Source organism: Cryptotermes secundus, unplaced genomic scaffold (assembly GCF_002891405.2).
Source record: "Cryptotermes secundus unplaced genomic scaffold, Csec_1.0 scaffold1096, whole genome shotgun sequence".
NCBI lineage: Eukaryota > Metazoa > Arthropoda > Insecta > Blattodea > Kalotermitidae > Cryptotermes > Cryptotermes secundus.
In genome coordinates, this window is record NW_019737097.1 from 239,447 (window position 1) to 251,919 (window position 12,473).

At 39.9% G+C, this 12,473-nt stretch overlaps 1 protein-coding gene across 4 annotated transcripts in view; it reads right to left on the bottom strand.

Moving 5' to 3' along the window:
• LOC111870201 (uncharacterized abhydrolase domain-containing protein DDB_G0269086) overlaps positions 1-7,796 on the bottom strand; it is a 46,310-nt gene extending 38,514 nt beyond the window's left edge. For all 4 annotated transcript variants that reach the window (XM_023862293.2, XM_023862291.2, XM_023862292.2 and 1 more), the window contains exon 1: positions 7,579-7,796. In XM_023862293.2, the coding sequence (XP_023718061.1) occupies positions 7,579-7,653 (75 nt within the window). In that variant the 5' untranslated portion in view covers positions 7,654-7,796. The remainder of the gene's footprint in view (positions 1-7,578) is intronic.
• Positions 7,797-12,473: the final 4,677 nt, after the last annotated feature.

Sequence of the window (12,473 nt, forward strand, 5' to 3'; positions counted from 1 at the left end):
GTGCCACACTTCCTGTCCATCTCAGTCTAATAATGTTTTTGCTAATGAAGAAGTATCCTTCAGCTTCCTCTCACTTCCTTGTTCTTAGGTCAACATGTTTTCCTGACCAGGGCGCTCCAGTACAAGCTCACTCCGTGCTTCAGAGCCTGAGAGACAGATAACTAGAGTACCTTTGCAGTTACCTTGTGTCCAGACGGGAAGACAAATGTTCCGAACTGAATGGTAGCAAATTCAGTCTATTCCTAAGCTCTTCATAATGTCACTGTGATTTGTTGATGTCTTATTGAAATATTTATAATTCATTTGTTATATTTCCACGTATAAATTTTCTATGTAAACATATTTCTTGTCTCTAACAATTAAGTTCAGCTGCTGCGGCTGAATACTAATTTATTCTTGGAGATATCGCCATTATTCTTCCCTTACCCCCATAAAGTGGCATAGAAACGTCACGTGTAGAATTATGACATCATGCTTATATAACATTAAAAATTGCAGTAAGGGTAAGTCATTTCATTTTGAATATGAACTTGAGAGCCATCGACAATTTCCTTAGATACAGATTCTTCTCAGTAGAGCCATGCAAATTCCTGCGGTGGAACAAAATATTCTGACAGATTTATCGGCTTCTTCTTTCGGAATGCCTTCAGGTGAACTGCAGGATGTCCTGGAGGAACCTCGACCTTTCCTTCATCAATTCTTTCCATTTTGCTACACACAGCCCTCCTCTTGTCACAGTACATGATGACTTCTGCAGCTGATGCAACGAAACAGTATTACTTTGTAATCAATTTAATTGTAATTTTCTAACAAGAACGTCATATAGCATCGATTGCAATGGTAACTTATGTGAACTGGGGAATACACAGTGAAGCTTTTGTGCCCAGGAAACTGAAGGAGATTACGAAACAAGCCCAGCCACAATTACAAGTTTCCGACAGAGATTTCAATCAGGAACTTTTCGAATACAAGTCATCCGCAATAACCATGTGAGGTCACTCTGGAAAGCGGCATTTCTTTCCAAATAAAAGAATTGTGACAGAACAATACAGAAGGGGGTTCACATACTTTCCAGATGTTCTTTTTGCTGTTGCTCGGACCTTTTATGTATGCCTCGATGTTCATCTGTTGCATATAATAGACTGTTACTGCAACGCTATTGGCAGTATAGATATCTGGACGCCATATAATCTGAGATTGTGACAGCTTCTTAGATTAGACCAAAAAACACAGATCTTGCAATACACAGTCAAGAATTATGCAGTTCTTTAGGACGAACAGTTTCTCTACAAAAAAAAGGGCTAACTCCGATTTCAGTTTCTGCGTAGGAAGTAACAGGGACAATGTATGTTAAATTTCATCGAAATCCATTCATTCATTTCTTGCAGTTTGTACAAATAACACATACAGCGCGACGTACTGAAATAAAAACCCGCGGCTCCACACATTCTTGTATCGCTGTCTCTGATGGCCATGAAAAATTAATAGCAAGTAATTAATTTGTACATACGTCACGTAGCTGCTGAAACCGCAGGCAGAAATAATTGGCCGTAACAGTGCCCGATAGAGCAAAGCGTTTGCGTGGTAACTGAAGTCTGCCGTTCAGCGTGGGTGCTACCGACTCGGTGACGTCATACGGCGTGGTCAGCTTCTCTGGCTAAATTTGGATGCTCTGCTCTTCAGCGTCGCGATGATTTCGAAATTCAAGATGAAGAAACGGAATTTGCATCCTGACTGGATTCATGTGGCGGCAGATGGTAGGGAACGGTGCCAGAAGATATTATAGCGCTGGGTGTATTCTAAAACTATGTTACAGTCATGTTGCGTTTCATGAATTATCCAAAGTAGGCCGGTGTCCTCACAAATATACAAGTATGATTTATATTAAGCTTTTGAACTTAATTCGCCATACATCAGTTTGGGTTAAAGAAGTTCAAGAATTTCTGGGCCAGTATTTTCGGTTGTGAAATGTACTAACACCGAAAAACGTTAAAATTAGCAGTATAAATATATCAAACCATGAGAAGGGTTGACAAATGACGCATGAAAATTACAGCGCATGAAAATAACTGCGAGTTGTTCTTATCCGACGGAATTCAGAGTCTCAGATTCCGAGGGCTAAACTTTCACTTCCATCTAGTTCCTAGGTTAAGAATGCATGGAGCTTCATACCTATTCCCACATCCTTCGACGCATGTGTTTAGGCAAGAAGATAAATTTTCCTTTGCGCCGTCTAACATTTCTCCTTAGTCTGAGTTCTATTAGAAAACACTTTCAATTCAAATAGTTGCAGCCACATCAAGGAAAGATTTGAACCAGCGAGCAACACTTTCAGTGTGATAAAACGTAACGGTAAAGTTCTTCCTGTGTTAATTAATTGAGCATTACTCCTTGAAGGCGTATGTGGAGTGGAGTTTTAGAGCCACCATTCTTTATCTTGGTACCAGATGGAGGTAAACTGTCAGCTGCACGCCTCAGCTTTTCAATAGGGCAATTTTAACAAGTCGACAGTATTAACTGATATACGAATTATGAATTTCTTGTCGTCGTACATTTGGGATTACAAAAGAAGGAACAATTGCTTGTTAAGACTGATACGTATATCTCAGACTGGATCATTTTGGTTATTTGTAGACTTTCGCAAACAAAATCATCTGTCAAATCTGCAATGGGCCCCGGTATATGGCGCAGCCATTTAGAAACACTAGAATTAGTGTATTATCATTATATCATTATAATGACGGATGATATGTTTCATTCATAGGAAGTGATGTATTATTTTACATACAATTACACAGTCTTGATTAGATATTTTAACTCCTCGGCAACGTCGGTTGCCTTTCAACGGACTGCTCGGCGTTATTTCTCAGACAGGGCTCTTCACATTAAATCCATTCTCGAAGCATCATATTCTTAACGTCTCTCTCGAGACCACTGTCAGGACTGCATCTTAAGAAAGACGAGTGCTTTCCTTCATGTCACTTCCTGTACTTGTGACGCCTTTCCTTCCACCCCATAGAATCTGTCGTTCACTAGACAACACGTGATTCGCATGCTCTGAAAAGTTTCGTGCACTCGGTAGTAATTTAGTATCTTGAGTAAGGCCTATAACTCGACATGATTTGGGAAGTACTTCCGCAGATTTCAATAACACGTGCAAGAACGCCACCATGTCGTATACCGAGAACCACTGTGTAACGCAGACCTCGTGGGTAAGAGGACAGGAAAGAACTGGGATGATCGCATCTTTGTTACGGAACGGGGAAGAAGAAGAGAAAGAATTTCTCAACTGCACCACTTGATTGACAGACTGGTGATTGAACTAAACCACGACTTCACGTATCTAGCTCGAGAATCGAAAGTACTGCTTCATGCTAAATGCTGAACATTAATATTCACACGAAATATTAATAAACTGCCTCACACGGAAGATGCAGATTTCAGTCCAAATGAGTACACTCAAGGAGTCTCATTCTTCAGATCCACCCGGGGTTATTAAGACATCACAAAATTTTCGAAAAAGATCGCATACTGCGTCTTCTGAGTGATTTCAAACACGTACGTATATCTAGTCAGATCGGACTGGACGTATCGCAGCAGCGGTAGGGGCATGGATATTCTTCCGAAGTAAAGAGGCAGGAACTTGAGGCTGACCTCTCACTTCTACCTAGTCCCATGTTATTAATGTGTGGAACTTTACCTCCATTCCGTCTGTCAGTCTTCATGACGCGGTGCCCAGAGCAGAGCGAGAGTTGGACAGCACCAGACCTTAGACACGGCCAAGGAAAGTGAAGAAATCAGCCACATTTTTGGCACTGCTTGTGTACATAATGTGTTGCTCAGTCATTCAGAGTTAATTCTGTAAGCGAGAGATTCAGAAGTGTACTGGTGTTTGTGTTGCGTCATAATTTCCAAGCCCTGAGCGGAAGAATTTTACTGCCTTTCAGCATGTTAACGCTTCTACAGTGCGTACAATCAAGTGCGCGCCGCACTTGATTGTACGCACTGTAGATGATATATAGGATGACTGTAGTTTATTCGCAATTTTTGCGACGCTGTACCAACTAGTGAGTTTATTGAAAATGCCTGTGTAATGAGATATAGTAGAATAATTTTGGAAAATATATACCAACCATCGTCTAAGTTTCTATCATGGAATTTGTATGGATGGGCAGAGAAAATCACCAGAAGCCCTCAGGATAGTGTGTCCACAAATACCAGGAGAATACGTTTATGACCTAGTTACCTCGGTATTTTTCATAATCCTAAAATAATTAACTCCGTGGAGCAGCGACCTTCTTCAGAAACTAATAGGCCACCAACTAGTCGAGAACATATCCGTTACTTTTTTTTTTTTTTGTAATCTGAAAGACTAATACCATGTTCATAATACCGCGTTTTGTCATCTTCCTGACCCAGATGAATCCAGTCCAGATACTTACACCGTCTTTGTTTAAGATCGAGCAAACGTAAATAATCCGAGACATTTTTAATTTTCCTGAATCACTCTGAGCTCGAGTTGATTAATTGATTAATTTCTTTGATCCTGTACTACGGACAAGGTATAGGACCCCTAGCTCCAGTGGTACGTTAGTTATCTCTGTCAGACTGGCAACCATCGTGCTTTCGTTTTGCTGAACAATTGATTTCGATATTTGTCATTCGGATCATAATGAATTATGAAGCATCACTGGTTAAAGAAGGAGCAGCGAAGATTCAGCAGAACTTACTCCGGTCTCTCCCCTAGCTTTGTTAGGACTGAATATAAGTACAGATTCTGCAGACAGTAATAGAGATTCTTATTTCGTTTTACTATCTAAAAGCGAGGGTGGCAATATTGCATTTTGGGGCAGACTGCAACATTGTAAATACATTAGTCATCATGGGATATTGGTCACTATACAAAATCATAATAATGTCGAAGATTATATTCTAAACTAAGCAATATTTGAAATTTATGAGAAATCAAGATTTTCAAGATGGCCAAAAATATTTCGTACCAATTTCAAATCTGAAATATTTTTCAAAAAGAAATTTAAAAATCAAAACTTTAGAAAATAAATTTAATTCCAAACAACCAAAGACTTTCGAAACTTTCCGAAAATGACATCACAAGTTTTAAAAATTTAAAACTTCGAAGTTCTAAAAATTTTCAAATTTCGAAAAATTAAATGAAATAATTTCTTAAAAAATGGGATTTAAAAATCCAAAGTCTTCGAGGAATATGACATTTTGGAAAGTCCAGAATTTTCAAAACTTCAAACTTCTCCAAATTCTTTATTTTTCAAATTTTTAATTTTGAAGAGTTCAGACTCTTGAAGTTTCTCGAAAATTTTTAAAATCTTTTAGTTCTCGAAAACTGTCGATTTTTACAGCTTTGGATTTTCCGGGTGTTCCTATTCTTTAACTTTCACAAATTCGACAGTATTTTTTTTCGGTTTTTATTTCTATGAAACTTCTTCGAAAGAAAAAATTGTTCTTCCCATATCATTCGAAATATTTTTAATTTATGTGAAACAGCTTCGAATAATTCGATTTTGCTAATATGTTTTCAATTAGTTTCGATTATGTCGGAAGGGAAGTTTATTTCTTCAAAATTTAAATCTGTCTTAATATTGCATGTAGTGTTTAACAGTATTCTAATTTTATACACGAACAACGCTACGTGATAATTCTTTCAATTGCGTTATAGCCTGACACAAACTGCACTACCCTCACTCACGCCATTATAAATTGGCGATAAATTCAAAATGTCTGCTTAATTTTAACTACATTTAAGTTCAAGTATCCTTTTACAGACTTGTAGGCTATTTCACTGTTTCTTTTGACTACACGGTTTGTATAGCTCACAACATGGAAAAATGTCAGTGAAGAGTGAAAAGTGAGTTTGGAAAAAGGTAATTATGGCCTATTTGAAGATATTATCTCGGTATTCGGTTGCAGAAACTGGGAAATACCTAAAGAAGCCTCGCTCAGAGTAACGGGTAAGCAGGCCGAAATTCGAAATGGGAACCTTCAGAACATAACTGATTCATTATGGCTTACTCGGTCTTTATGCTTCTGCTGTTAGGTTATAGGAAAGATGGACCTGCATAGTAGGTTGATTATAAAAGATTAATGTGGAACATCAAACCTTTTTATTGATCTGCAGTGCTGGTAAACGTCGCCTAGGTTAACTGCGAACGTGAAAACTGTGGACCAGCTATGATTCAAACTTGTATCAAGGATCTTTAGAATGAGACTGAAATACGTTACTGCAGAGCTTTCGGACAAATACATGAAGTTGTAAGGATAAAAATTACAACTGACGTCACTAGTGACATAGCGGATGGAATGTATGTTCTTTGGCCTACACTGCACTGCTGTCTCCAGTACAAGTCCTCATGGTATGACGTTTGTACGTGTATCTTATTTTATTAGGGTGGAATGATAGATTCCCTTCGGTTGTGTAAACAACCATACAGGAAGATCTAAAGAGAACTCAAGATCTTTCATTTTCTCGAATTAGTTCTGCGGCTAAAGAGACTGGAGTGTCTAATCCGTGAAGAAAGAGACAAGGAGTTACGGGCATAACCCATAAAGCGTACTTTCCTATTGCACAGATCTCCCATTCTATAAATACTCGTACTGTGTTGTTAAAACTACAATTACGTAACATAAGTTTATAAACGAAAAATCTAACGCCATTTATCTCATAAGACAAGCCTGCTGGTTTCGTGTTTAGATGGATACAGAATAGATTCCTACTCGAGTCAGTACATTTATGTTGCTTGCAATCGTAAATGCGTTTTATTATTATTATTATTATTATTATTATTATTAGCTTTAATTTTTCAAATAAAAACTCATAATTCGCATCTTCGCCTTGTTGTAATTGTTAAATTGTATTTCGAAGAAAATGTTCAGGTATGTTCACAATCAGTCTTCGAACAAGGTGTCATACCCCAGCTCCAGTGGTACGTCAGCTATCTCTTGTCAGACGGAAAGACAAATGACAACAGCCATCGTGCTTTCGTTTTGCTTTCCAGAAGAAAGTTACCTAACAATTATACATTTTCGATGATCCTTACCACACAGAATTTTTGAACTATCTGTTAGATGGCATTAGAGTCGCTAAACTCATGTTATTCCCAATTCGAGAGGCCTGGACAGACACAACTTGCATAGCAGATTTCGTGATGTGAATGCAACCCTCGCGTTACTGGGGGCGGTGTCTGAAGCTTCATATTTACATGCAACTTTAATTAAGATTTTTATATAAAAATTTAAATTAACAACATGGCGATTGTGCGAGCTATTCTCATGCTATGAGGTAACTGATGAGTCACAGTAACTCGACCCCTGACATTTGTATGGTCGTATGTTAGATATTTATTAGTAGTGCGTTTAGTTTTGAAATGTACACTGTCTGAGCCTTCAGGAACTATACACTATGGCAGTCTGCGAATACTCTTGATTCTTTTTCTTTTTCAACTGATACCTGAATCGTACTTTTGTAAGAACAAAGGATGCTATTAATTTTGATTCTCCAATATACTGTAATACAAGCCGCATTCCTGTACGCGCACTGCTTCTTACCGTGACAGAGTACGAGGTGACGGTGGGGCGGCTGTACGGGCGGCGGGTGGTATAGAAGTCAGACTCGTAAACCATTTTGAAGCTTCTTGTAGCTAGTTACAAAGTTCCGGCTATAGTAGTGGACTCCTCGCGTCGTTCGATGGCAGCAACTGGCGTCTTTGACTCAAGAGAAAGCGTCTTAGTCGCCTCGCATCTTGCACACGTCCCCGGACTCTATTATTAGTCTATGCGATCACACAAACACACGAGAACTCATTCTTGTTCTCTCCGCTAGTGGCGACACTTGTGTACCCAGATCAGATTTTTTGCAGCTCTCTTGAAGCCACAGACAGAACCAGGGCAACAAACTATACTTTTTCACGTGACAAGTCATTGATTTAAAATTAATTAGTAACGAAGTCTCAGTTCACTGATATATTGGGTTTTTGGACTTTATCCATCGTCCTGGTTTTTAAGATAACTAATAAAAACACGACGTTTCGGAAACTGGATCTGTTTCCGTCCTCAGGTGAAGGAAAACACCTATTCTGTTGGGTCCGTTAGAAAGAGCTAGCCTCAATCACTGGACAAACCGATGTCACAAAACATGAAGATTATAAGCACCTGAGACCAGGCTAAGTCCATGAGAGCTAATAAGAAAAATATTCATAACAAATTGTTGCAAACACATACAAGCGTGAACTAGGATAGATAGCTCTGTAGAAATTTATGCAACGAGACCAAACTCATAATCAAGTCTATGACCCCACGGAATGGAATAGAAAGAAGAACTAGTAACAAAAAACTAATAGTGTCTAACTAGCGTCAACAATGGAGAAAATCACGTCTATCTAATTTAGAACTTAATAGAAATGAATAAAAGCATATATCACGTCATACAGATCTTCTATGTGAATTGGTGACTTCATTGCTGATAATGGGGATCCAAATGGGAGAAAAGTCCAAACTGGGTTGGCTAATTGGTTTGGCCGAGCATGCTATATGGGCCGCTTCCTTGTATTTCCTATACCTGATGTGGCTTTCAATATCCAAAATCTTAGCTTCATCCCAGCCTACCCTATGTCCCTCTTCATAGGCATGTTGAGCTAGTTTAGATTTTTCTAGAAGACCTTCTTTTAGGTTATGCCTATGTTCCCGGAGCCGCACGGCCAGAGGTCTGCCTGTTTCGCCAATGTAGCTTCTGCCACATTCACAGGGAATGCTATAGACGCACTGTGCCGTCTGTTGCGGATCTCTTTTCGGTCTGGTTTTCATAAGGGAGTTCCTAAGTGTGTGTTTCGTATGGAAGAAGGTCCTAATATTATATCGATTACCTATCCGTTTAAACTTTTCAGACACACCCTTCACATATGGAATATAAACAGAACACAGAGGGCTTTCCTCTTTCTTCGGACGACTACTGCCCTTGGAATTAATGACCGAGTCAATAAAACCTTTGGGATAACCGTTCAACTGAAGATCGTGTCTCAGGTTGTTAATTTCTCTGACCAAATCTCGTCGATCTTGGCATATGGTAGAGGCTCTGTCGTGGAGACTTTTTATCAAGCCTCTTTTTACATGCGGCGGATGGTTAGAATTGAAGTTGAGGTATTGGCCAGTGTGGGTGGGTTTCCTGTAGACCTGTGTGGCTAGTGCCGTCTTTCCCCTGATGACCAGAACGTCCAGAAATGAGATCGCATTGTTTGACTCAGTTTCCATGGTGAAGCAGATGGAAGGCCTTAAACTGTTGAGGTGGTCGAAGAAAGTCTGTAATCTCTCTGGACCATGAGGCCAGACTACAAAAGTGTCATCCACGTATCGCAGCCACAACGATGNCCTCGTCGACTGGTACATTAGTGAAGAGACTGAAAACGTCAAAGCTAACGAGAGTATCTTGAGAATGAAGGTTAACAGTCTTTAATAACTGAAAGAAGTGGGCCGAATTCTTAACGAAAGAGTCGGATTTACCAGCAAAAGGACTTAGTATCTCATGGAGAAAGCCGGCAAGTGCATAGCAAGGAGAACCAATCGAACTTACTATAGGCCTCAGAGGAATACCCGCTTTGTGAATCTTGGGCAGACCATACAGATGTGGAGGTTTGCTGTGGTATGGAGTCAGCCTGTGTTTAAGATCGGTCGGAAGAGTGGTTTTATATTTAGAAAGGAGTTTCTGTACTTTCCTCTCCACCTTAGCTGTAGGGTCTTTGGGCAAGGTTTTGTAAACCCCGGACTCTAGCAAGTGCTTAACTTATCCTTGTATTCGGATTCGTCCAAAACCACTGTGCAGTTGCTTTTTGTCTGCTCGAAGAATCCTAATTTCCTTGTTAAGTCTCAAAGATTTCACGGCTTTCAGTTCCTTCGTGGTCGTGTTAGGTCAGGAAGACTTAGACTTCTCTAGCATGGATCTAACTTTCCACCTGAATTCCAGTCTAAGTTGCTACTTTTATACCGACTTGAATTTATCAAGAAGATAATAACAAATAATGAAAAGATAAGAATTAAGGGCCGGTCACGGTAGCCGAGCGGTCTAAAGGATGTACTGTCTTCGCTCGCTTGGAAACCGGGATTGTGGGTTCGAATCCCACTCAGGGCATGGATGTTTAGTTTGTGTACAGGTAGAGGCCTTGCGACGAGCTGATCACCCGCCCAAGGAGTCCTACCTACTCTTCAGGCGGCAATGAAATCTCGACCATTACAGAAAACAAATGTCATGATTTAATATACAAGAGTTAGCCAATAGAAGGACAATCTGTGAAAACTGTAGCTGAGATGGCGGCTGTTGAGGTGGAAGATCCCACTCATCTGTTGCATTTGAGATAATTTAGGATAATATGCAGCTGAATATTAACATAGGGGAAATTACAAACGTACAAGGGTAAAACGAAATGTTCGGTCGCAATGTCGAAATAATAATTACTAGTGAAATTTATGAAGTAGTCACTGTTCATTTTGTATTTGGGGTCCAAATCATTCTGTTACAGTCGGTCAAGCCGAGACTGAAAGATACTTATCTCTGCTGGATGGTGGTGAATTTAATGGCAATCATGAGTCTGTCAGTTGAAGAAAAAGAGAGATTATGTACAATGATGAATTTTTTACATAGGTAAACTTCGCCGAAAGAAATTCGTCTGGATGGCAGCACTGCTTTTGCCCATTCTTACTTTGCCATGGTTGGTACCTTCGTACATGCAGCTGTCTTTCTAAAACTTACTTCATTGAAGTTATGAATTTTTGTCGAGGTTCTTTCTTTAAAAATTCCCGTTGAAAAGTCAGCAAGCTTTTGTGCTAGTAGTTGTGCTGACTTTAGAGTAGACGATTTAGTTCCTCTCCAGGATATCTGGGAAAGAGCTACGTCAGCCTTACAGATTGACTGATCTATTTAGGGCAAACTATTCCGTAGAAGACCAAGAAACAGAATATTAATCACAGGAAAAGAATGCCACTGTCAAGCTAAAACCGAATACAAAGCGCTTGTGTCGCAATTCCACAGAGTAAAAGTACAGCATTACTCATACATGACGTAGAAATCTGTATAGAGACTGAGCACACACTTCATACATTTTGAATATTATTATTTTTGGAATAAGACGTAAGTTGTGACATCGTCAATAACGTAATAACGATTGGATTTACGTTTCTACCGTTCATTTACCCTTATCTACCCGAAAGAGCGAATTATGATCTCCCTGCTTCATGCAGTGACTTAGGATCTCTTTCATCTTCCTTCTTAATGAGACTTGGTTTTCCGCTTCCCCCCTTCCCCTTAATTTTGCTTCGCAGTTTCTAGATAGCTGCGCGGGTAACATCGTTATAGCAAGATAATTGCTAATCAAAAAGAATTAAAAGACAGTGTCATAATCTGGAAATACTGAAGAAAATCACATTAAGCCTACATCAGAATATTTAGGCTCCGAGCCGAGTGTCGCAGACAACATGTCTAGAACACTCGTATATCGCGAATGCAAATGGAAATATGTAACATAAATAGCGATATTTGCATCAGTCCCTCCAGGTAAATTTTTGGATACTGAATTAATTATACAGAGTGGGCCAGACACAATTAGGCAGTTTTTGATTAGATGTTATTTTTATTGATAAATGTTAACAATCGCAATGGTTACAAAAATGGAATCGCACACACACAAGTCATCGATTTTCAAGATGCTGGTTAACCTGGGCACCACCTAAGTCAACACAGGCTTGCAGACGCAAAGCGACATTTTCACACGCCTTTCTACACATATTCACCGGAACTTTATTGAACTCCTGAACAATCACCTCACACATATGTTTTACACTGTCAATGGGATTAGCGTACACCTTGTCTTTGAGGTAACCCCAAAGGAAAAGGTCAGGTGGGGTGATGTCGGGTGATCGGGCTGGCCACTCCACAGGCCCTCGACGGCCAAACCAGAGTTGAGGAAAAACTTGATGCAAGAACGTCCGAACGATATTGGCGAAGTGTGGTGGGGCCCCATATTGCTGCCACCACAGTTCATCAAAGTTCTTTCTCCTCTGAGATGATGCCAGTTCCGCAGCAACACGTGCTTGTGTGTCAGCAGTTCGGACAGTTCTCGGCTGACCAGGATGATTGGGATTCAAAGCACTGGCAGTTTCATCAAACTGCTTGTTTATTCGGACGATTGTGTCCCTGTGGACTGCTGGCGTTCCAAACTCTTCCAACATCTTGCGCTGGACTTCTGATACATTGTTAGTAACTGAGAAAAGGCGCACACATTTTACACGCTTCTCGATAGACAACCGTCTACCGGCCATGACGTTTCCTCGATGCGCACTAAGTAGGCAGAGTATTGACGGCGTTCACAGAGTACCGTATGATGCTGCCATCTATCGACAACAAAAGGTACTTTATCATTATCCCGTGTGTTGTTGGATTGGTTAGTTATCAGTGATCA